Below are 23710 nucleotides of genomic sequence, written 5' to 3'. Positions count from 1 at the left end.
CCCCTAAGACCACACCTAATAGTTTATCCAGGTGGCTCATGGAAGCCCCTCCAGCTGTATGTAAGCCCAACCTCTCGATACACAGAGGCTGGAGGCTGAGTTCAACTACATGGGCAAGAATTCAATCAATCATGACTAAGCAATGAAACCCCAATAACAACCCTGGACTTGGGTGAGCGTCCCTGGTTGGCAATATTCTTCAGTCATGCATCAGGCTGGGAGGAGGTAACACGGCCCATGGCTCCAAGGGGAGTGGACACCAGAAGCTCCTCGTTTGGACCCCTTCTAGACTTAGGACCCCTTCTGTCTTAGGCATCTCTTCCTTTGACTGGTTCTAACTTGTATCCTCCTCTTGTAATAAAAGTGATCATCAGTGTAGGAGCTTTCAGTGAGTCTTGTGTCTTTCCAGTGAATTCTCCTGTGTTAGCAGGGGTACTGCCTGGTTTGCAGTAAGACATTTCTAAGGTGAGGACTCCTTCCGTAACACATGCTACTCGGAGGAATGTATGTTACGAAAAATCCAAAGTGGTGACAATGTTCCTTTGGTCGATGCAGAGATGGAGTGATGATATCAATGGATAAACCTTTCTAACTCATGTTTGTTCATTTTTTTCGAAATAAATAACTTTTTTTTAAGATAAAAGTGCATTCGAACATTTACAAAGGTATTTCACTAAAGGACCAACAGAAAGTAAATATATTTACACATTAAAAAAAATCAATGAAAGTAAATATCTATAGTAAAATATTTATTGTCTAATAATGTAAAATTAAGCATCTTCACCTATCTGAAAATGTCTGATACCTTCATTTCAATCAAAGAAACTCGATGGACATTTTATTAAACTACCTATCTAAATTTACCGTGCACATCTTACCAATTTTCACTGACACTTTACAACTCACCTTCCACAGGCTATCTGGGTCACTCTATTCCCCACGAGTCCAGTTACCAAACAGGGTCTTAACTCATTCTGTGTTGAATTGTGACCGAGCTGCCCATACTTTCCAGCACCAAAAGTAAACACCAGCCCACCCTAAAGAAAGGGAACTTCATATCAGATTCTAGAGAAATATGACACAGAAGTAAACACTCACTGATGCAAAGGCGTCAGTGAAAAATCAATAAAATCACCATCAAAGCAAAGCTCCCCAGTGATCAGGACAGTCCTGCGTGTGGGCAGTGGTGACCTTTCTTCCCTGGGAAACGCCAGCTGCCCACATCTCCAGGTTCTAGTGCTTTCTCCACTACCAAGTGCTCTCCTGGAATTACAGTCAGAGAGACAGGGTAACGCACCTTTGTTAGCAGGGCAGTGTGAGAGCCACCACAAGCGAGAAACTCAACTTTCTGATTGTCCGGCATTTCAATACAGGAAGGAGAATCTTTATCTAGGCAAGGGAAAGAAGAGTTCAAGTGACCCAAAGGAAATGGTGAATTTCACACTAGAGTTCCACCTACTGATAAAATACCCAGACCACTTCCTCTAGGCCCATCACAACAGCTCCTAACACACTGACAAGAAAGGCTCTGTGTTGGTACATTTAGGTCTAAAAGCAGAGGTGCGCAGTGGTCAAAGGGCCATAGTCGGGGGCCCTCACCTGTGAAAGTGTCACTTTCACTTCCCAGAGCCCCTTCTTCTCTTTTGAACCTGACCTGATTAGCCTTCACTGAAGCATACCTGATATTTCCAAGTCCCATCTAGCATTACCCTTTTAATGAACATAAAGCTTCTTTTTTTCTTTCAAAGTCTCTACTACACTGTCCTTCTCTTCCACTACCTCTTCTCTCTTTCACGATTATTTTCTCGTCCAAGCACTTAGAGATTCCGCAAAAATAAGTTCAACTGTCCTTTATTCCTTTTCCTCCTCTGAGTATTTTTCTAACACTGACTTACGGGTTCTCCTGAGTAACTAGCATTGGACCATGTGAGGCAGAAATGCAGTTATCTGATCAGTAACTCTGGGGGGAACGTGTACATCACCACAGCTAATGAAGCAGCTGAGTTTGCCACACCTGAAATCTCTAACAAGGTGTTTGGGGTAATCAGAAATACTGCCATCTGCTTTGTAGGGGTAGCTCAATAATGCGAATTCTTGTGTTTTCGTGTGTGTGTACAGATGTAATGAATACCTTATGAGACTGGGACAGGTGAGTTTCTAAATAGAATTTTAGTATCCTTTTGTCCTAATGTAATTGGAATAATAGACATTTAAGTGCACAAGTACCTTGAAGGTCACTTCATCCAAACTCATCACTTTACAGAAAAAGAAAATAAGACCTAGAGAAAAGTAAGTGACTTGGGTAGGTCCTGAAATTAGTTAACTTCAAGTGGGAATCAAAGCCCAGGTATTCTGATCCCCAGTCCAATGCTCTTTCCCTTTTTCCCACTTGGCCCTGACACACGTCTCAATTACAGCCATGACCGGCACACTGCACATGCATGTCATTTAGACCGATTCTGCCCTGAAGACAGAGAGATAACTGGGGAGATCAGTGCTAATGAAAGTGGGGATCTGAATCATTTTTGCCAGGGAAGTCTGTGGTACATTCATCTCTTATATGACAAATATATATTTGTTTAGAATATGAATTTGAAAATATGTTTCCATACTGTCGGTGTGGCCCAGGCCCAGCTGTCCACAATCATTTCTCCCCCATGAGTAAATGTTTCCCGACATGGATAAGGCCATGCTGTGGGCTTCTCCTGCAGAAATCTGAACCAAGGGGACTCCTGAGAGGTGCTCCACGATCTGCGGTGTAGGGACCGAGGCAAATCCTCTTCCAACTCCAAGCTGGCCGTCTGAGTTCTGTCCCCACGCAAAAAGCTCACCACCTTGACGTAAACAGAGAAAACGCTGTCTTAGTTAAGTTTAAAATGCAGCAGACATCACCCTAGGACATTATGTGCTATCCATACTATATACCATCATGATCTCCTCCATTCAAACTGACAAGACTGCCCAGATCCTCTCATGTCTGGGTCAGAAAAACCAGAACCTTCTATTTAGCAATGACAGTTACAATTCCTTACCTCTTACCTCAAAGGGTAGTGCTATGAACTGAATGTCTGTGTCCCCCCAAAACTCCTACGTTGAAATCCTAACCCTCAGTGTGACGGTATTAGGAGATGAGGCCTTTGGGCGGTGACTAGAATTAGATGAGATGGCAAGGTGGGGGGCACTCATGAATGGGGTTAACGCCCTCATAAATGGGTCCCCAGAGAGCTCCCTCATCCTCTCCACCTGTTAGAAAACTGGCCCTCAGTAGACACCGAACCTGCTGGAACCCTGACTTTGGACTTCTACCTCCAGAACCGTGAGAAACAAATTTCTGTTGTTTAAGCCACCCAGTCTATTTTTGTTATAGCAGCCCGAACGGACAAAGAATAAAGCTATCTGAATATATTATAATCAAATTCAAGAAACACTTATGTTAAAAATCCCACAGGATGGGCCCATGAAAGATAGAAACATTCTACATTTGGGAAAATAAAACCTAAAACTACTTTTCTTTCTTTCCCTCTCCCAAGTGCCTTAAGATGCCAAATAAATACCTTAAAAATACATTGAAAACTGCAGCACAGTATTTTGAAAGAGTGAGCATCTTCTTCCATTAATTGAATATATGGAACATATTTTTATTTTACTTATTTATTTTAAAAATTTTTATTGGAGTATAGTTGATTCACAATGTTGTGTTAGTTTCAGGTGCACAGCAACGTGAGTCAGTCATACCTATACACACTGGATCATATTTTTAAAGAAAAGTTCTTAGATATTATCTAATAGAGATGACAGTATCTAATGGAGTCTAAAAAAATATATCGGAGATTTAATGTTTACTGAGCAGGACCTGGTGGGAGACAGAGGTTTTCCTTCAAACGTAATTATCACATGCCTATCAGCCACCAGGAATATTATGATATGACTAAGAACGATCAGTAGTTCCCTTTCTTGCTTTCCCAACTTTCATTCTTCCTAGATTGTGATTTACCAATTACAAACCCTGAACAACCCCTTCGCCCCACATCCCTAGATCCTGGGCTTCTTGAAGGCACAGTGTGTCTGTCTCATCTTCACAACCTCAACATGGTAGATACTCAAACTGAAAGATCTGTTCATAAATGGATGAACTCAAACAACCAGTTTTTTCCAATACAAACCTTAGCAGGGCCTTCAGTACAGGTCAAATACTTGATTACTTACTTCCCTTGAATTCCAGCTTTCATTCAGTTTATGTTTATATCTGTCCTACGTATTTAAAGCATTTCCTTGATCCTGAATTCCCCCCTCTATCGCCTTCCTGTCTTAATTAGGTCAAGTTTCTTCAGGAAATACTCCATATTCACTACTTCCCTTCCCTACCATTATGGTATCTGATAAGAAACAGGAAGTAATAAAGGGCTGGGGAGAATCTCTGAATTCAAAAGGTAATGTTAAAACACGTCAGAGGCCTGCAAACTGGTCATAAAAGCAGACCCAAGGGATTCTGAGCTCCCATCATGGGAGCTAGAAGAGCACTAGGAAAAGGGAAGAAAGTTCTGGAAAAGGGTGGACCATGCCTGGTCCTGCTTCCAGAGAGGAGATTTTGATTATTCAGAATATTTTCACTGTTTCATATTTGAAAAATAAAAAAACATGGAACTTCTGAAATAAAGCTCTAGGCCCAAGAGGTAGCCCAGGTTCCATGTCACCAAACCAAACTTTCATGCCCCTGTAAATGCTCTGCTTGACCAGAAACACAGCATATGCAGTCAGCCAATCCCCAAGCACCAAGTCGACGCTGCGCTCTACACTGATTTCCTTGTTCCTTGATCTTTCTAAATGTCAGCCACGCAACCTTAGCCGATCACGCCCGGTTTCCGCGTTGAGGCTTCTGACACTAAACTCGCCCTTGCCCGAAACCCCTCGGGAAGACTGTTCCACTGCTTGTGAAGCCCTGTACACTCTCAATCCATGGGTTCTTTTCCCTTAAATAAAGGACATCAACCTCGTTACCAAATTGTTTTAGTTTTGTCCTTTGACAGAAGAAAAGGTAGGAATAGTAATTATGAAAACCTGAAGATTTTATAGGTTCAAGAATTCTAATTTTGTATCTCCTTTAGTAGTGCTCTAGACCATATCACATTCAAAACCATACTTCTGTCCTCTTACAAAGTGAAGCACATACATTCTACTAGTTCTATACACACACACATTCGCTCCCTCTAAGAAACAATTAATATTCCAGAAAAGTACCTTTTGAGAGTGCAAGCGAATGATAATCTCCGCATGTGATCTGAATTATATTATTTTTTTCTTGTAAAATGCACTGAAACCTGATGAAAGAAAATGTTTTATATTGATCACATAATGGAAGTCACAACATTGATGTAAGAATTATTAACTGTATTTAATTAGGACTGAAGCTCAAAACATTAAATTTACTGCTTCACATTCAGCACATCTAAAATTATTATAATAATAACATGCTTTAATTAGTGGCTTAAAAAGAAAATAATGTGCATTACAAAACTGTGGTAAGATGATTCTAAGACACTTTTGCAAACAATAATTTTATGATGCAGGAGTAATACAAGATGAAAATAACTTCTAATTCACATGATCTACTAGTAAAAAGTCTCACAAATCATTCCATGATAATTCATTTTTTCCCAAGGTTGAAAACTATTTCTGTAAATATAACTTATAGTATTATTATGAGGGTTAAATGAGTTAATGAATGTGCAAGTCCAGTTTGGGGCTACATAGACTAAGCAATCATTTCCTTTAAATGCCAAAGCAACACATGGTGCATGCAATGGGAGACATAAATTGATTTCTAGTTCATTGATAGAATTCACCATTTACTTAAGATGTCACTGTATAAAGCAGGCGACAAGGATCATATAAAGTAACATCTTCCAGCAAAAATTATGATTGCCTTTTGAGTAAAATTTAAATAATTTTTAATAAAAGAAAAAACCTTCCTTACCTTGCATGTTTTATGCTATAGTTGTACTCAAATGGTTTTCCATCTGAGGAGAGAACCAGCATGTGCTCTGCTCCTTGGTCCATGGAATGTATCTTCATTTTTTTCCCTAACTTAATGCACTCTGCAGAGCAAATCCAACCAGGAGCTGTCACCATTCTGTTACCCACTATTATTATGCATTTCATCATAATACACTTAAAACACCTGGGAAAAGTTTGCTTTTAGATTCCTGTTCAAGAAGTTCAGAAAGAGAAACTAAATTTGAAGAGCTAGAAATGAAAAAGGCTGTTAAGAAAATATACCTTAATTTCTGGACAACACAACTCTTTTTTTTTTGGTACGCGGGCCTCTCACTGTTGTGACCTCTCCCGTTGCGGAGCACAGGCTCCGGACGCGCAGGCTCAGCGGCCATGGCTCACGGGCCCAGCCGCTCCGTGGCATGTGAGATCTTCCCGGACCGGGGCACGAACCCGTGTCCCCTGCATCGGCAGGTGGACTCCCAACCACTGCGCCACCAGGGAAGCCCCCACAACTAATTTAAAAAGTAAATATATTGTGTATTCTTTCCAAAAACAAAACAAATAACAATAATAAACCCCTCCTGACGCTCCATCTAGAAGCCAAGGCCTATATTCTTAAAAGGAGACATTTGGTTTGGGGGGACGATTTTTAAAAAGGATGTTGTTAAAAGAATTGTTATTGGCATTAGTGCATATTTAGCCCTTTATAAAAGTTAAAGATTTAAAACTGTCCACTATGCCATTTACTCTTATTTAATTTGTTCACAAAAAGTAGGATAGATTTGGGACCCTGTTTCAGTTTTCAGTTCTAACGAAAAAAAATGTATTCATGTAAAAATATCAAAGCACAAACGACTTCATAATAAAAATGCTAAGAGAACCAAAACAGTTTGGTAATAAAGAAGAAATCGCCCAACAGACTAAAGTTTTTTAGAGACCCAGCATTTCAAATCAGTTGGAAAAAAGGAGGGTTTATTCAAAAAAAGGTATTGGGACATTCGGCTAGCCAGTTTGGAGAAACAAATCAATCTAGATCCCCCTACTTCATTCCTTAAGTCAAAATAATTTCCAAGTGTATCAAAAATTTTAGGTTTAAAAGTAAAATCTTAAAATTTGTATAAAGATGAGAACATTAAAAAAAGAAATAGGATTGTGAATGGCTTTCTAACATAACACAAAATGCATAAGCCTCCGTAAAATATTGATGAAGTAGACAATAAAATAACCTTAGCTAAAAGCAAGTCGGGGAAAATTTTACAACATATATGACCGACAAAAGGCTCCTCTAACTCAATATTCAAAAACTCTTCGAAAAAGATGACAACTCAATATTTTCTTTTTTTTTTTTTGTGGTACGCGGGCCTCTCACTGCTGTGGCCTCTCCCGTTGCGGAGCACAAGCTCCGGACGCGCAGGCTCAGCGGCCATGGCTCACGGGCCCAGCCGCTCCGCGGCATGTAGGATCCTCCCGGACCGGGGCACGAACCCATGTCCCCTGCATCGGCAGGCGGACTCTCAACCACTGCGCCACCAGGGAAGCCCGACAACTCAATTTTTTAAAAAGCCAGGCAAAGATATAAATGAACAGGCAGTTCACCAAAAAGAAATGCGAATGACCCACAGAAAAAAAAACCTCGACTCCGCTCAAGTTAAAAGTAAAACGAACAAAAGTAAAATATCATGTTCTTCACTCAACAGAAGGGCAAATTTTTCAGTTAAGTGTGTGGCCATTTGCTTTCCCGCCCACCTGTAGAATGGAAGCTACGGACACCGGACCTAATCTCTACAGAGTTTACCACGGAGAAGTGCAACTGAAAGCACTCTTTAAAATGCCTGCAAACATCGTCACTGAGAACAAGATAACGCGAAAGACGTTCTCCAAAGACTCCAAATAGGAGCGGACCGAAAAAGGGGTCAGTGAGAAACACACTTGGAACAGAAACCAACGACAGAGGAGGGCTGGCTGAGATTAAGATGCTGCCGGTACACTCCCTCCGTGCGGTTGGCGGACGCAGCCGACTACTCCTCGCCACCACCCCGCCAAACTCCAGGCCCACCGGGCTCGGGGCGGGGAGAGCGCAGGGATGCTGCACGAGCCAAGCGCGAAAAGCCCCCGGGCCGAAGCGCGTCTGCGGCCTCCGCCGACCGCTGCGGCGTCGGGTCCCCTTCTGAATGTCCTTCGCGGTGAGAGAAGGACTGCACACCCACAAGTCGGGCCACTCTTTAGAGAAGCGTCCCTGCTGGCCCCGACCGCGACTCCGACCCCGGCAGCCCACCGCACTCACACCCCCAGCCCGCGGCGGGAGGGCCGAGCGGGCGCTGCGCCGCCCCACTCACTCGGCTTCCTGGCGCCGTCGCTCCCCGCCGGCAGCTGGTGGACCTCGACGCCGGCGCCGCCGCGCTCCAGCACAGCCAGGCGTTCGCGCGTGCAGCACATTTGGCGCGTCGCCTCGGTCCTCCGGGACAGCGCGCTGCGGAGCGGGTCGGCGCTGGGGAAGAGCCAGAGCTTCGCACCCCGCAGCTCCGCGGGCCGGGACGCGGGGACTAGCCCGGGCGCCAAGCGCGCGCCGCCGCCCCGCGACCTCCTCGATGGCCTCCGCTCCATCACCGTTTTCCCGGGCTCCACGGCAGTGCCTCCGCTCTCCAGACCTTCGTAAGAGACCGAGCTGTGGCGAGGCAAGGAATGGGGGAGACGGCCGCTGCGAGAGCGCCCACGGGCCACGAAGCGTCGCGGTGCGGAGGCGGAACGAGCGCAACGCACGACGGCGTCGAGGACCCGCAGCCTCCCTACCCCGCCCCTGCCCCGACGCCGGGCTTCCAATGTGCTGTTTGGGGGCGGAGCCGGCAGTGTCAGAGAGAATCGAAACTGCCTTTTTTTTTTTTAAGTGGGCGGAATCGAAAAGGAAAAGTTAAAGGGAAACTCTATGACTCACGACTGGCTTGGACGGTGGCCAGAGTAAACAGGAAGCTGGCCGGTGAAGAGGTGGGTGGGCAGGGCTGAGAAGGTGTCCTCGGGCGGGCAGTAGCCACCTGAACTGGACAAGGTGGCCTTCGAAGAAACACTGCAATTCCACTAGGAGGAGCCCTGACACAGACGGATGTGCAGAATTTCCAGAAACTATGGTGGCCCGGAGAGCTGAAAGTTGTTAAGCATTCTGTTGGGGGCTCTGCCGCAGTCTTGTGGTGAAACTAGTGCCGTACCGTACCACGGCCCACGCTGCGATCCCTGCAACCACTGATCTGCTGTCAATAAATCTTTGCCTTTTCTAGAGTTTCTTAGGAATGGACTCAAACTTGTGCAGTCTTTTGTGTCTGACTTTTTTCACTTAGCATAAGGCTTTTGAGATTCATCCTGTAGTGTTTCATCAGTAGTTCCCTCTTTGTTATTGAGTGGTATTCTATTATGTGGATATACCACAATTTCTTTATCCATTTACCAATAGGCAGGCTTTTCAGTCCTTTCCGGTTTGTGCCCACAGAGAATAGAAGTGCTGTGAACACTGTGAACAAGTCTTTGAGTGGATAAATGTTTTCATTTCTTTGGGGTAAATACCTAAAAATGGAATTGCTGTGTCATATGGTAAGTACATGAATATCATTTTAAGAAACTACCAAACTTTTCTAAAGTGCTATACTATTTTGCATTCCATCCAGCAGTTTATGGGAGCTCCAGTCCCTCTGTATCCTTGCCGACATTTGGTTTGGTCAGTCTTTTTAATTTTAGCAATTCAGGTAGTCTAGAATACTATCTTATCGCAGTTTTAATTTCCATTTCCCTAACGATTAATGATATTTAGCATTTTTTCAGGTGCTTATTAGTGCTGATCTCTGTCTCTTATTTGGTGGTCTGTTCATATCTTTTGCCCATTTATTCGATTGCTTATTATCTAAGGGTTTTTTATATGTATAACAGAGTTCTTTTTTAATATTTATTTATTATTTTATTTGGCTGTGCTGGGTCTTAGTTGCTGCACATGGGATCTTCCTTGCAGCTTGCAGGATCTTCAGTTGCAGCATGTGGGATCTAGTTCCCTGACCAGGGATCAAACCAGGGCCCCCTGCATTGGGAGCATGGAGTCTTAACCACTGGACCATCAGGGAAGTCCCTGTAATACAACTCTTTATGTTACATATAAAGTCCTTTATTAGACATACGTTTTGAAATGTTTCCTACCAGTCTGTGGCTTGCCTTTTGATTTTATTAAAAATGTCATTTGAACTAACACAATATTGTAAAGCAACTATACTTCAATTTAAAAAAAGCTATGATAAAACTAAAACAAAAAATAAAATTACATGAAAAAATGTCATTTGAAGAGCTTAAGTTTTAATTTTGATGCAGTTTATTCATTTTTTCTTCTTTATCCATTTTTGTTTTTCTCTTACATAGTTCATGCCTTTTTTGTCTTACTTAAGAAACCTTTGCTTGACCCAAGGTAACAAAGATTTTCTTATATGTTATCTTCTAGAAGTTTTATAGCTTTAGGTCTTTGTTACATTTCAAATGAATTATTCTTTATGATGTGAGGTAAGGGAAGAGGTTCATTTTTTTATTCTTATGGATTTCCAACTGTTCCAGTTTGGAACAGTTCCACTGAATTGCCTTGGCGTCTTTGTCAAAACTGTTGGCTATATGTGATTTGATTTACTTCTGGACTTTTTATTGTGTTCCATTATCTGTATGTTCATTTTTAAAAAAAATAAATTTATTTATTTTTGACAGTGTTGGGTCTTTGTTGCTGCATGCAGCCTTTCTCTAGTTGCGACGAGTGGGGGCTACTCTTCGTTGTGGTGCGTGAGCTTCTCATTGCGGTGGCTTCTCTTATTGAGGAGCATGGGCTCTAGGTGCGAGGGCTTCAGTAGTGGTGGCACACGGGCTTCAGTAGTTGTGGTTTGCGGGCTCTAGAGCGCAGGCTCAGCAGTCGTGGTGCACGGGTTTAGTTGCTCCGTGGCATGTGGGATCTTCCCAGACCAGGGCTCGAACCCATGTACTCCGCATTGGCAGGTGGATTCTTAACCACTGCACCACCAGGGAAGTCCTGTATGTCCATTTTTACTCCAGTACCACACTGCCTTGATTACTGTAGATTCTAATTAAGTCTCAAAATCGGTTCACTCAACTGTTCCACCATGGTCCTTCTTCAATGTTGTTTTGCCTATTTTAGGTCCTTTGCATTTCCATATACACTTTAAGATCAGTTTATCAATTTCTACAAAACAGACTGCAAGGATTTTGAAATTGCACTAAATTAGATCAGTTTCAGAAGAACTGACATGCTGATAATATTGATTCTTCTGTCCATGAGCATGTCTCTCTCCATTAATTTAAAGCTTCTTTAATCTCATTCAGCAATATTTTCAAGTTTTCAGGGAACAGTCGAACATATTTTATTAAATTTATCCTTAGTATTTCTTATTTTTTGATGATATTGCAAATGGTACTTTAAAAAAATTCAGTGTATGATTGTTGTGAGTATATATAAATGCAATTAATTTTTACATTGACCTTGAATCCTGACACCTTTCTATATTTACTTAATAGTTCTAGTAGTTTTTTTGTATGGATCCCTTTGAATAGCCTACGGATACCCATGTAATTTATAAATAAGATAGCTTTACTGTTTCCTTTCTAATCATTATGCCCTTTCTGTTTTTTAGTTTGCCTTATTGTGTGGACTAAGTACATCTAGTACAATGTTGAACAGAAGCGATGACAGACATCTTGGCCTTGTTCCCAATTTTAGTAGGAAAGCATTTGGTCTTTCACCATTAAGTATGAAGTAATCAGGTTGAGGAAGTTCCTAGTTTTCCAAGAGTATTCATCCTGCATGAGTGGCTATTCATCCTGCACGAGTGGCTGTTGAATTTTGTCAGTATTATTCTACCTCTATTGAGGTAATGATGTGATTGTTTTTTCTATTATAGTGAAATATAATGGATTTTCAAATGCATTTCTGGACTAAATCCCAGTTGGTCACAAGGTAGTATCCTTTTTATATTTTATTGGGTGTTTGACACGTTAAAACTTTGTAGAAGATTTTTGTATCTGTTCATATGAGAGATACATGTAGTTTTCTTTGCCTGTAATGTCTTTATCTGGTTTTGGTATTAGGGTAACGCTGGCAACAGAGAATTAATTGGGAAGTGTTCTCACTACCTTTATTTTCCGAAAGAGTATATAAAGAATTGGCACTATCTCTTCTTCATATGTTTAGTACAGTTCACCCATTTGCACAGAAAAAGTAATGTTGGAGTTGAAAGGCCTGAAAAACACAACCCAAAAGTCAGGGGCCTAAGGATCCCTAAGATTTAGAAGTTACCGTTTCCCTTAAAATTCAAATAGAATACATCTGGGCCTTCATTGCATTTATTGTAGAAACTAGATCTATCCAAAATAGCTATGGGGATTTGCCGGGGGCTTATGTTTCTACTAACCACCTTACCTTCTAGTGTCCTTGGTGCAGTCTCTATGTCTGTTCTGTCTGTCCTCAGATGCCTGCCCTCTTTCCACATCAGCACCCCAGTAGGAGCTTCACCCCATAGCTTCCTTTCCCAAAGTACCACTGACACAAGGCTTCTGTGTGTGGTTTGGGATGACAATAGGCATTTATAGAATAGCTTACAGTTTAAAATTTAATATGAGATGGAAATGGCCCACAAAATTCATTTCCACCATACTTATATCTCTCCTTTAATTCATTCTATACCATGATGCTGAAAACATATTTCATGTTCTTCATTTTTGTCCAACTGTAATTAAATGGGAGTTCCTTGTTGGGCTTATTAGCCTTTAACCAAAATAAAGAATGCTTCTTGGAACACAGCAATGAGCATAAGTCATTATTCATTAAATTAATAAATCCCTTAACATTTAGATTTTTCAAATAGATTGTTTGGCTAAAATCAAAACTCTGGAGACATTCCAGAATATAAAAATATATATCTATGTGCCTCAAAAACATGTTGAATTAGTTTATAGTTTTATTTTTTTGAACTTCAGCATGTCTTTCATATTTGCAGACAGTGTTTATTAGATGTACAATTTTTTTTTTTTTTTTAAGGCGGGCCTCTCACTGCTGTGGCCTCTCCCGTTGCGGAGCACAGGCTCCGGACGCGCAGGCTCAGCGGCCGTGGCTCACGGGCCCAGCCGCTCCGCGGCATGTGGGATCTTCCCGGACCGGGGCACGAACCCGTGTCCCCTGCATCGGCAGGCGGACTCTCAACCACTGCGCCACCAGGGAAGCCCCCTAGATGTACAGTTTTTTAAAAATATCTGTTAGCTTTTAACATTTAGTATATTTTTAAATGATAATTATTGTTCAGGAAATAATTCAGTAAAAAGCAAGCATTCTCATAGCAAGTTTAAGGATTAGGAAATGTTGATTCATTAAAAATGTTATCCTTGACTCATCATGTTATTGTTTATCCCAGCATTTGTCAACTTATTCTAACTAAAATCCGTCAACACTTTGTACTAAGAAGAACAGAAGGATCGAAGGGTGAGAGAACCTGAGATCTGAGCCTCTCAAAGGTCACTATCACTCTGTGACCATGGGTGACATAAATCCTTTGTTGCTGTTGATGGCTACTTGAAGTGCTTCCTCCATTCTTTCCATTGTAGAATATTTAGGGAGGTCCACAATATTATGACATGTAAGTGATATTGAGAAATCTCTTTCACTGAAAGTTTCAGGACAGCGAAATAGGATTCCCACCTTCCGTATGCTTTTTACATGCAGCCTTTCATTTCCTGTAAGAAAAACTAAAAAGAAATAAACTTTGGTTAAGAGAGTTCATAGGAAGAGCAAAACTTAAAATGAAAAGGAAGAAATCAGTCACTTCACTCAACAAATATGTATTGGGTCCCCTTGTGCAAAGAGAACTACATGGGACCATGTGGAGTGAAAAAAAATCATGACATTTGGTCTTGGTCCTTGATCTAGTGAGTTCGTGATCTAGTTGAGGGGAAATTATATACCTGAAAATATAACAGCAAGATACAAGGAAGTTTAGTTTAGCTCAGCTAGGAAGTGTGAGGAGCTAACTCAAGGCAGGGAGAGAGGCTGGAGTGACAGGGAAGCTTCAGAGGTCACAGCTGGCTAGTCAGTTCTCAAGGAGATGAGCTGGGTGACCATTCTAGGCAGGGGGAAAAGCCCAAGAAAAAGCCAGGGGTAGGAAAATGTAAGTGAACTCACTGAACGTACAGCCAACAGAACCACTGGACTGGGCTTCCCTGGTAGCGCAGTGGTTAAGAATCCACCTGCCAATGCAGAGGACACAGGTTCGAGCCCTGGTCTGGGAAGATCCCACATGCCACGGAACAACTAAGCCTGTGCACCACAACTACTGATCCTGCACTCTAGAGCCCACGAGCCACAACTACTGAGCCCGTGTGCCACAACTACTGAAGCCCACGTGCCTAGAGCCCATGCTCCACAACAAGAGAAGCCACCGCAATGAGAAGCCCATGCACTGCAATGAAGAGTAGCCCCTGCTCGCCACAACTAGAGAAAGCCCGCGCGCAGCAACGAAGACCCAACACAGCCAAAACTAAATAAATAAAATAAATTAAAAAAAAAAAGAACCACTGGACTGAAGCAAAAGTTTCCCATTAAGAGAGAAGATTGGGGCTTCCCTGGTGGCGCAGTGGTTGAGAGTCCGCCTGCCGATGCGGGGGACACGGGTTCACGCCCCGGTCTGGGAAGATCCCACGTGCCGCGGAGCGACTGGGCCCGTGAGCCATGGCCGTTGGGCCTGCGCGTCCGGAGCCTGTGCTCCGCAACGAGAGAGGCCACAACAGTGAGGGGCCTGTGTACCGCAAAAAACAAAAAAAAACAAAAAAAAATCATTAAACCTAAACTATAATCTGGCTTTCATTAGTACTCACAGAAAAACGTATGCCAAGTACTTCTTTAATGTCATCAGCTTCATCATTTAGAACTTCTTATTTGGTTTAAAACATTATATTTATTATTCTTGTAAAATTTCAAAAGAAATAAATGTTCAATGGAAAAAGTTGTGGACAACTTAGAAATGTATAAAATGCCACGTAAATTTCTTCTCCTCCACCTACTCACTCCCTCTTCCTGGAATTAACCTCTATTTATGGTTTAATTGGTAGACCCACTGCTAACACAGACACTGCTGCGCCGTGGTGGAAATTATAAGAAGGAGCCCCTTCCTCTAGACCAGTCATTCTCAACCAGGGGTGGTTTTGTCCCCCAGGGAACATTTGGCAGAATCTGGAGACATCTTTGGTTGTTACGACTGAAGGGAGTTTTGCGACTGGCATCTAGTGGGTAGCAACCCCATAGGCTGCTAAACATTCCTACGATGTCCAGGTCAGCGCTCCACAACAAAGAATTATCCAGCCCAAAATATCAGTATTGCCAAGGTTGAAAAACCCTGCTCTACACTGTCAGAGCACATGGTGTAAATCTTGCCGGTTTACTCTTCCGCTAACAGTACATGAGAAGGGAATACGTCCCCCCCATCTGCTGCCAACTCTACATTTTATAAGAAACTTTTAACAGTTGTCAATCAGTAAGCAGAAAAATATCTCATTTTCATTTGCATTTTCTTGATTACTAGAGAGGTTGAGCATATTTTCATTTTATTATTATATATACACACACATATAGCCATATCTATATATCTATGTCTATGCATCAGAGATATTAATCCTTTGTCTGTCATATGTGTTGCCAGTATTTTCCTCACAGGATATAGTTTGCCTTTTAACTTAGAACAAGCATTTTTCAAACCTTAAAAAATAAAGTTGATGACACGCTGATTTATTCAAATAAATGAAATGATTAACTAGGATTTATTTAAAACAAATATAGCATGCATGATTCTCATTAAGAATATCATGTACTATCCAAAGCAACTGTTTCCATCTGGATAAATTCAAGAGACCAGGCCAGAGCTCCGTTTATTGTGCTGGTTGATAATTAAGGGGCATTTGGCTTTTCTCCATTTCTAAATGTTTACTTGATTATAAGTCATGCCAAAATTCAAATTCATCTAAAGAGCATGCACAATTATTGAAACTGAAGACCTTGTCTGTGTGTATAACATTATTTATATTTAAACTACTGAGACTGACTCCATATATAGTCCTAGAAAAGCAATTATATTTACTTACTTCCCCAAAAGAGGACTGAGTTCTTCTAAATCTTCTAATGATGGCTCTTGGTCCAGAAGTTTCTTAAACAGACCCAGTGGGAAAGGGAGGTTGACAACGTTAAAATTGTACAATAGAGTCCACACAGCAACCCAAAGAGGAAATATCTCTTCTTCTCAAATTTAGGGGGGAAAAGGAGAAGGAAAAAAATCCTTAATGTATTATAAATAATCAATAATCCAAAGGGATAATTAGATTAGTAAAAAAAGGTTTGCTTCCCTTTTCTAAAAGTCAGAAATTAGAAACAAAATGGGCTTCAGGAAAATCAAAATTTGAGGTTCTTACACAGGCTATAATACAAAGTAAATTCCTTCCATAAGTTAAAATACAAATGTTAACAGTTCAGGACACTGAATAAATGAATTTGCATTTTGTTACTAATAGCACATCTGGAATATGAAAAAACATGCTCAGATAGCCTTATAAACCAAGGTTTTCACTATTTAATTTTACAGTCTTTGTCTTCAAATTCATGTACAAACATGACACCAGGAAGAAAGGGTACACTTTATCTACACCTGCAGTGGGCACCAGGCATGTCAGGTGTGTGTCAGAGGAGTGTTCCCCTGTGATGCAGCCTCGACCTAGACGTGCTTACAGGGATAAGCATATGGGTCAGGGAAGGTGACCGAGGCCGTCGACTCTGAGGGTCTGTGGAAAGGAAGGAAAAAGTCCTGATGAAATCTCTTAAATTTGTATAGTGCCCTAAAGTTTTCATGGTGCTTCACACTTTGATATACCTTGTTTTAATCTCACAACAGCTCTGGAAAGCAGGCAGAACAGAAATTATGACAGCTGTTTTATAGGTGAGGAAACTGAAAACTCAGAGAGGCTAAATTACACAGCCATCAGCACTCAAGACTAGAACTCTGGGCTTCTAATCCCACATGACTGCTTCCTTCCCTATCCTACCGTGTTTCTCAACAACTATTACACTTAAAATCAGCAGCCTATAATTTCAAAAAATTGCTGAAGTTCCTGGTGTTTTAGTCTTATCGTTTCATCTACATATATAAAAAGTTTCAAGAGGAAAGAGACTGTGTTACACACTAACTTGAATCTTCTACAATATTTAATACAATGTGGGAACCTCAAGAAACAGTCAGCGAAAGCTTGTTGATTGATAAAAATCCTACCACCGGCACACCTTGGCCATTCCTATCTTTTAGAGGTTCATTCTTTCTCAGAAAGATACAAAACACGGCTTCCCTGGTGGCGCAGTGGTTGAGAGTCCGCCTGCCGATGCAGGGGACACGGGTTCGTGCCCCGGTCCGGGAAGATCCCTGCATGCCGCGGAGCGGCTGGGCCCGTGAGCCATGGCCGCTGGGCCTGCGCATCCGGAGCCTGTGCTCCGCAATGGGAGAGGCCACAGCAGTGAGAGGCCCGCAAAAAAAAAAAAAGTTCTGATCTGGGCCTGAGATTCTGCTTTTCTAACAGCTCCAGGTAACGCTGGAGTTCTGCACTGTGCAGAGTGTTTTGAGTAGCAAGGCTTTATGTGACCTAATTTCACATTAGTATATGTTGTGTTCGTGTTACAGTATATGGTATATTTTTCTGTTCTGAAAAACCATAAGAAAACAAATAAAAAACTTACATTGACAGGAAACCGCACGTAGGAACCCTCTTCAGGATATATGAACATCCCATATTCTTTCTTGGTCATATCTTCAAATATACGGTGGAAGAACTCGGACTTCACCCCTTCTCCCACAGAACGAATTCCTTTAATAAATTCAACCTGAGGAAAGAGAACACAGTCCCAGGTCCAGATTTAAAATAGAATGCCTTGACCTTTACGGAAAAGTTTCAAACCTGCCATCACCAGGATTCCCAGAATCTGCTCTCCTTACCTGACTGTACTCTGCTCTCCCTCAATCTGCTTCTGAGCAGCAGACGCCATGAACCTATTTACTGTCAGATTACTGTATAGTGAGTGCATGGGTCCCTTCCACGGCTACGTGAACCAAGTGAAGCGGGATTCTAGCGAGGCTCAGCATTCTCCAGTTATGTTGACCAGTGTCTTGAACCAAATTTTGATGTGCTTCAAACCCCTGGGCCACTAAGTTCCTCAATTCTTCTATCTTGTTTATCTTCCTCTCATCATTCAGGCTTTAAAACTTGGGCTCCAGTCAACAATTATTTGGTTTCTCCTGCCTCTCCCCTCATTAGGACTTCAGATAAACAGCCCTCCCCATCAGCCTGGGCATGACACCTTTGTAGGAACCTTCAGAGCTGACTGCCCAGAATGCTCCTGTGGGCGTCAATAAGAACAGGTCCCTCGTTTCTAAAGTCTGCCTCTGGGCTTTGTAGTTGAGTGCTGTCCTGGGTTTCCTACTACCTCTCTAACTACTCCTTCCATCCTTCCCTTTCTGTCTGTTTCTTTTTATCTTTTTAATACAAGTCTCAGCAAGCTTCACTAAGAGTTCTCTTTCTCTTCTGTTTGCCTAGAAGATCTTACTTACTGGCACTGTGATCAACCAACTCCTTGGCCATCATCTCCAAGGGTCTGCCTCACATTCCATCCAGAGATCCCATAATAAATTAAACTTGCTTCTGATTTTCCTATTTCTGCTCATTTACACTAGCAAGTCCGCCTTTGCCACGGTCAGGACCTGCTCATAAAGGGCCTTGACAACCTTGCCTTGTTCAGAGGCTATAGTTTGATTGGATTTGTCTTGAAGTTTGCCTTCTTACCTCTTTGTCATCTCCTGCAGGCAGAATCATTTTCTATTGATTTCCTCATAATGAAGATTTGAAGGAAAATAGGTACAGAGGGAGACAACAACTAGAGAGTCTGGCTTATAAAATAGTTTCTGTGTTTTCCATTAGAGTCCCCTGCTGGGGAGCATACCTCTCCTCTCTGAGGCCCACCCTCAGGTTCTGACTTCTCTGAGAACTTAACTCTTCCCCTCATGGCTGATATTAGGAAAAGTCCCTCCCTTCTAGACAGATTCCAGCCCTCACCTACAAAGTTAGTCATTATTCTGTGGGCAAACGATCTGAGGTACCGCACAGTGAAAACCCTACAGATGCCCACAAAGGGTGAAGTGAAGGATGCCGAGAACTGGAACCAATATACTGGAAAGTCTACGACTAAAACTAGAGCCAAAAGGTAGGATGAGTACCTGTTGCACCTGCTGCTTGCTGATTGCAGTCACAGCCCCAGTTCTTCACCCCTCCTTGACCCAGGTCTCTTGTGTGTGACTTTGCAGTTCCCCTCATTAAAGAGGCTGAGTATATTTTGCCAGCCCTTGACCTGAGTTCAGCCATGTGACTTGCTTTGACTAAAGCAATGTTTGTCATGTGACTGGGCTTCCTGTCTTGTACCTCTGACAATGCTGTGAGAACACGTCTGCGGGTCCCAGGAAGAAGATGGAAGACGTAGGAATGAGGGCCCCGGGCCAAACTGCCGCAGCCGGGCCTAGCCTAGTTCAGCCAATCCGTAGCTAACTCGCAGACATGTACACAAGTATAGACAAAACCTGCAAAGCCACCCGGATGAGCTCAGCTTAGATTAGCAGACCCTCAGCTGAATCGCAGATCTATACAATTATTATTTTAAGTCACTGTGCTTGGGATCGTTCATTAAGCAGCATTTCTGTAGCCATAGGTAACTAATAGTTAACTCATAACCCAGTGTTCAGTTAAACACCCCATAGCTTTTCTCTGAAGGGGAAGCAAGGAATCCTGGAAACCATTAGGCTGATAACTATAGTTGCAAACACAGGCTCTTCCTGTGCTACGTTATATAAACGTTTCCCTCCCACATTGGTAAAAATATCCAAGGAGGCTTTTTACGGCATCACTAATATTTTCCGGAGGTCAGTGACTTCAGCTTGGCTCAACTGACGCAGAGCATCTTCAACTAGGTGACTCTGTCTGACTCCAAGCGTAAATGGAGGGGATTCATCCTTTCCTCGCAGAATTATTTGCCCAAAATCCATGCAGTCTATCCCTTCTGATTCCTAGAAAAAGAAATATTTTAGGAATCCTCATAGGAATACTAGGAATTGTTTAATATTTCAAATAAACATAGTTTATATAGCACACATTTATGCCTACCATTGCCATATACACTCATATTGTAATTATTTAAGGAAAAGAACATCGTATCTATATTATGGGAGATAAAGAGATGGCAGGATCTGTGGCATCTAGGAACTGTATACAGGGGATTACTCAGCTAAGTAGTCTCAGATCACTTATTATAGGAAACATAATCCTTACAGGCAACAGTGGTATTAAACATGCTGAAGCATTCATCCGGTGTCATCCACTTCGCAGTCTTGTCACCATAATCCTCAAAAATATAAGGGCAGTGGAGGAGCTCAGACGTGTCAGCTGTAGCAAGAAGACTAGAGGACAGGCTTTCCCAGAGAAAATCCACTCCTCTACTTCAAATACCTGTGATCCATCTACTGAATTTGCATGGGAACTCCCGAAAAAGATGTCACTGGTGGCCTCATTTTGTAGCTAGCATTCTTCTTGGCCACGCAATACAGTACTTCCATGTAGCTTTTCTGAATTCTCAACATTTCCTTACCAATTTAGTCCCATAATCTTGATTCTGCTGAACTCCCTTGGATTAGAAATCAGGTGCTGGACTTGCTTTGACCTCAACACTCCTCTAGGGCGTCTGCTTTATCCCAAGGACAGTAAAGGAGTATTTAGGATTTATAAACCAATGCAACCCTCTTGGGGCCTGTCCTGCAATAGTGACAGCAAGACAGGTGGATAACAGCTGTGCTATCCCAGGTTTCCAGGCTGAGTGTGGTTGCCCATATAAGCCCTCTACCAGCATCTGAGACAAGTGTGCCTGTGGCTCTAGGCTTGGGAAAGCCCTGTCCCAGACCTCTGCCACCACTAAGTACCGGGAATGTGATATAGGATGCTCCTAGATTCTTCTGCTTGTTCCTTAAGATGTTTGTTGTAAAGAAATTCCAGGTTTGCAGGGAAATGCAAAAGTGCCATTTCTGGTCCTTCCTGGGGGTGGGTCTTCTCTTCCTTTGGTCCAGGAGTCTGCAGCTCTGGGATGCGTCGTGATTCTGACTGCCGAGCAACGTGTCCTGCGGCTCTGAGTGACAGGGAGTGTCCAGCAAAGCCCTCCACTGACTATAGCAGGGAGAGGTGTATGTGGCCTGTTGTAGGCCCCCCTTCTGTCACCTAGCCAAGAACTAGACTGGAAACCTGCAGCTTAACCTATTTTCCAGTTCCTCTACTCCCATTCTCCATGTACTGGTTTCCCCTCTCTACATTTATGCATTTGAATTGGTAATACAGTTCGGAGCTTACAATTCTGACTACATCCATCATCTCTCCCTTGGAAGACAGGATTCTGGCGTATGCTTTCTAACTTCACCCTTGACAACGACAACTAGAGTTTTCTTGTCCTCAAATCTTCCCTAATGCTTCATAATATGCAACCTGCCTGGGTCCACTGTCCACTCAACCCTCATTAACACAGTAGATGTCCACTCAACCCTCATTAACACAGTAGATAGGTTAGATAGAGCGCTGCTGTAGAAGGAAGTACCAAGTAGGGAAGGACTTGTTTAAAGGACACTTACGGGGCAGTTAGGCTTCTCAAGGAAAGACAATCTATTTTCTCTCATTACCAGGGATGTTAGGAAAATTTTTAAAAGGGGTAGCTGGGAAACAAAAGAGGAGATGATTCAGTCAAATCTCCTTGTAAACATGCTGATGACAGACACTAATAACCTCAACTAAAGGAAGAGTCCTTATCTACAGAACGCTTTTAGCAGGATGAACCTTGTCCATCTAGGTTGCTTATTATAAAGCAACATGGAATTTATAGATTTATGGGGCACGGCTCCTGGAAAATGTCATGTAAGCTATATAATTAATAGGGTAAATAAAGGAAACGTTTGATAACTGAAATGGCTCATTTTGTACATGTGATGTCCCAGACCTCTCCATGTCTCACCGTGTGACTCTTTAAAGTACAAATATCATAGATAAACAGATACAAACCTTTCCTGAGGAATGGCCTAGAAAACAAGCCTCAGCAATAAAGAAAATGTTTGGGAAATCTTCAGCATAATGTCTGGGGGTAGGGGCTGGGATGAGGATTATAGATACATAACTGAAAGCTCAGGCTGAGGGCGATAAGAGACACAAAACAGCATGCAAATGTGTCGAACAATACAGCTACGAGAGAAGCAGCAGAAGGGAGAGTAAGCGGAAAGCAGAATAAACTCACTGAATAAAGAAGATGTGGCACATATATACAATGGAATATTACTCAGCCATAAAAAGAAACGAAATTGAGCTACCTGTAATGAGGTGGATGGACCTAGAGTCTGTCATACAGAGTGAAGTAAGTCAGAAAGAGAAAGACAAATACCGTATGCTAACACATATATATGGAATTTAAGAAAAAAAAATGTCATGAAGAACCTAGGGGTAAGACGGGAATAAAGACACAGACCTACTAGAGAACGGACTTGAGGATATGGGGAGGGAGAAGGGTGAGCTGTGACAAAGCAAGAGAGAGGCATGGACATATATACACTACCAAAAGTAAGGTAGATAGCTAGTGGGAAGCAGCCGCATAGCACAGGGAGATCAGCTCAGTGCTTTGTGACCACCTAGAGGTGTGGGATAGGGAGGGTGGGAGGGAGGGAGACGCAAGAGGGAAGAGATATGGGGACATATGTATATGTATAACTGATTCACTTTGTTATAAAGCAGAAACTAACACACCATTGTAAAGCAGTTATACTCCAATAAAGATGTAAAACAAACAAAAGAATAAACTCACTGAATGACTCACAGGCACTATCCGGGAAGAAAAGATACCACTTGCGGCTTACAAATCAAGCTCCAAGACTCTTAAGCAAATACGAAAATCGAAAGACTAACACTAAGAACAGAGTAGTAACTAAAACTAGATTGAGGAAGAGAATGAAGGGAGTGGGAAAGAACAGTTACTAGATAATTTCAGTATTCCTCATAGTAGAAGAACAATGAATATTAGCTAAAGAGTATGAGGATTCAGGGACTTCCCCGGTGGTCCAGCGGTTAAGAATCCACCTTCCAACGCCGGGGACGCGGGTTTGAGCCCTCTTCGGGGAACTGGGATTCCCACATGCCGCGGGGCATCTAAGCCTGCGTGCTGCAACTACTGAGCCCATGCACCACAACTAGAGAGCCCACGTGCTGCAACTACAGAGCCCACGCACTCTGGAGCCCGCACCACAACTACAGAGCCCACCTGCTCTGCAGCCTGCACACCACAACTTGAGAGAAGCCCGCAGGCCACAACTACACAGAAGCCCACGCGCTGCAACGAAGAGCCCACATGCCACAACTAAGACCTGACACGGCCATAACTAAATAAATAAATAAAAAGAGTATAGGATTCAGGCATTATGTAATAATAAGAAACATAATTAAAATTAAACTGAAATGTCATGATTAAGCCATCACATCTGGAAAAGATCACAAAGCTTAGCAACACTGCATCGGGAAGATTGTGTGAAAGAGGCTTTTCATACGTTGCTGGTGGCAA

General features: G+C 42.4%; 1 protein-coding gene and 1 pseudogene across 2 annotated transcripts in view; both read right to left on the bottom strand.

Annotated features, from left to right (window-relative positions):
• The window catches only part of HERC5 (HECT and RLD domain containing E3 ubiquitin protein ligase 5), a 41117-nt gene extending 32327 nt beyond the window's left edge, over positions 1-8790 (bottom strand). Inside the window, exons 1-6 of one of the 2 annotated variants that reach the window (XM_060147571.1) lie at positions 8331-8790; positions 5975-6095; positions 5239-5318; positions 2613-2834; positions 1298-1389; positions 907-1037 (exon numbers count right to left, since the gene is read on the bottom strand). In XM_060147571.1, the coding sequence (XP_060003554.1) occupies positions 907-1037; positions 1298-1389; positions 2613-2834; positions 5239-5318; positions 5975-6095; positions 8331-8598 (914 nt within the window). In that variant the 5' untranslated portion in view covers positions 8599-8790. The remainder of the gene's footprint in view (positions 1-906; positions 1038-1297; positions 1390-2612; positions 2835-5238; positions 5319-5974; positions 6096-8330) is intronic. The other variant, XM_060147572.1, reaches the window with a different exon arrangement.
• Positions 8791-13217: 4427 nt separating this feature from the next.
• The window catches only part of LOC132519591 (probable E3 ubiquitin-protein ligase HERC6), a 43634-nt pseudogene continuing 33141 nt past the window's right edge, over positions 13218-23710 (bottom strand).

Source organism: Lagenorhynchus albirostris, chromosome 4 (genome assembly GCF_949774975.1).
Source record: "Lagenorhynchus albirostris chromosome 4, mLagAlb1.1, whole genome shotgun sequence".
NCBI classification, from domain to species: domain Eukaryota; kingdom Metazoa; phylum Chordata; class Mammalia; order Artiodactyla; family Delphinidae; genus Lagenorhynchus; species Lagenorhynchus albirostris.
Note: the sequence above shows the minus strand (reverse complement) of the source record. Positions and strands in the feature narration are given on the sequence as shown.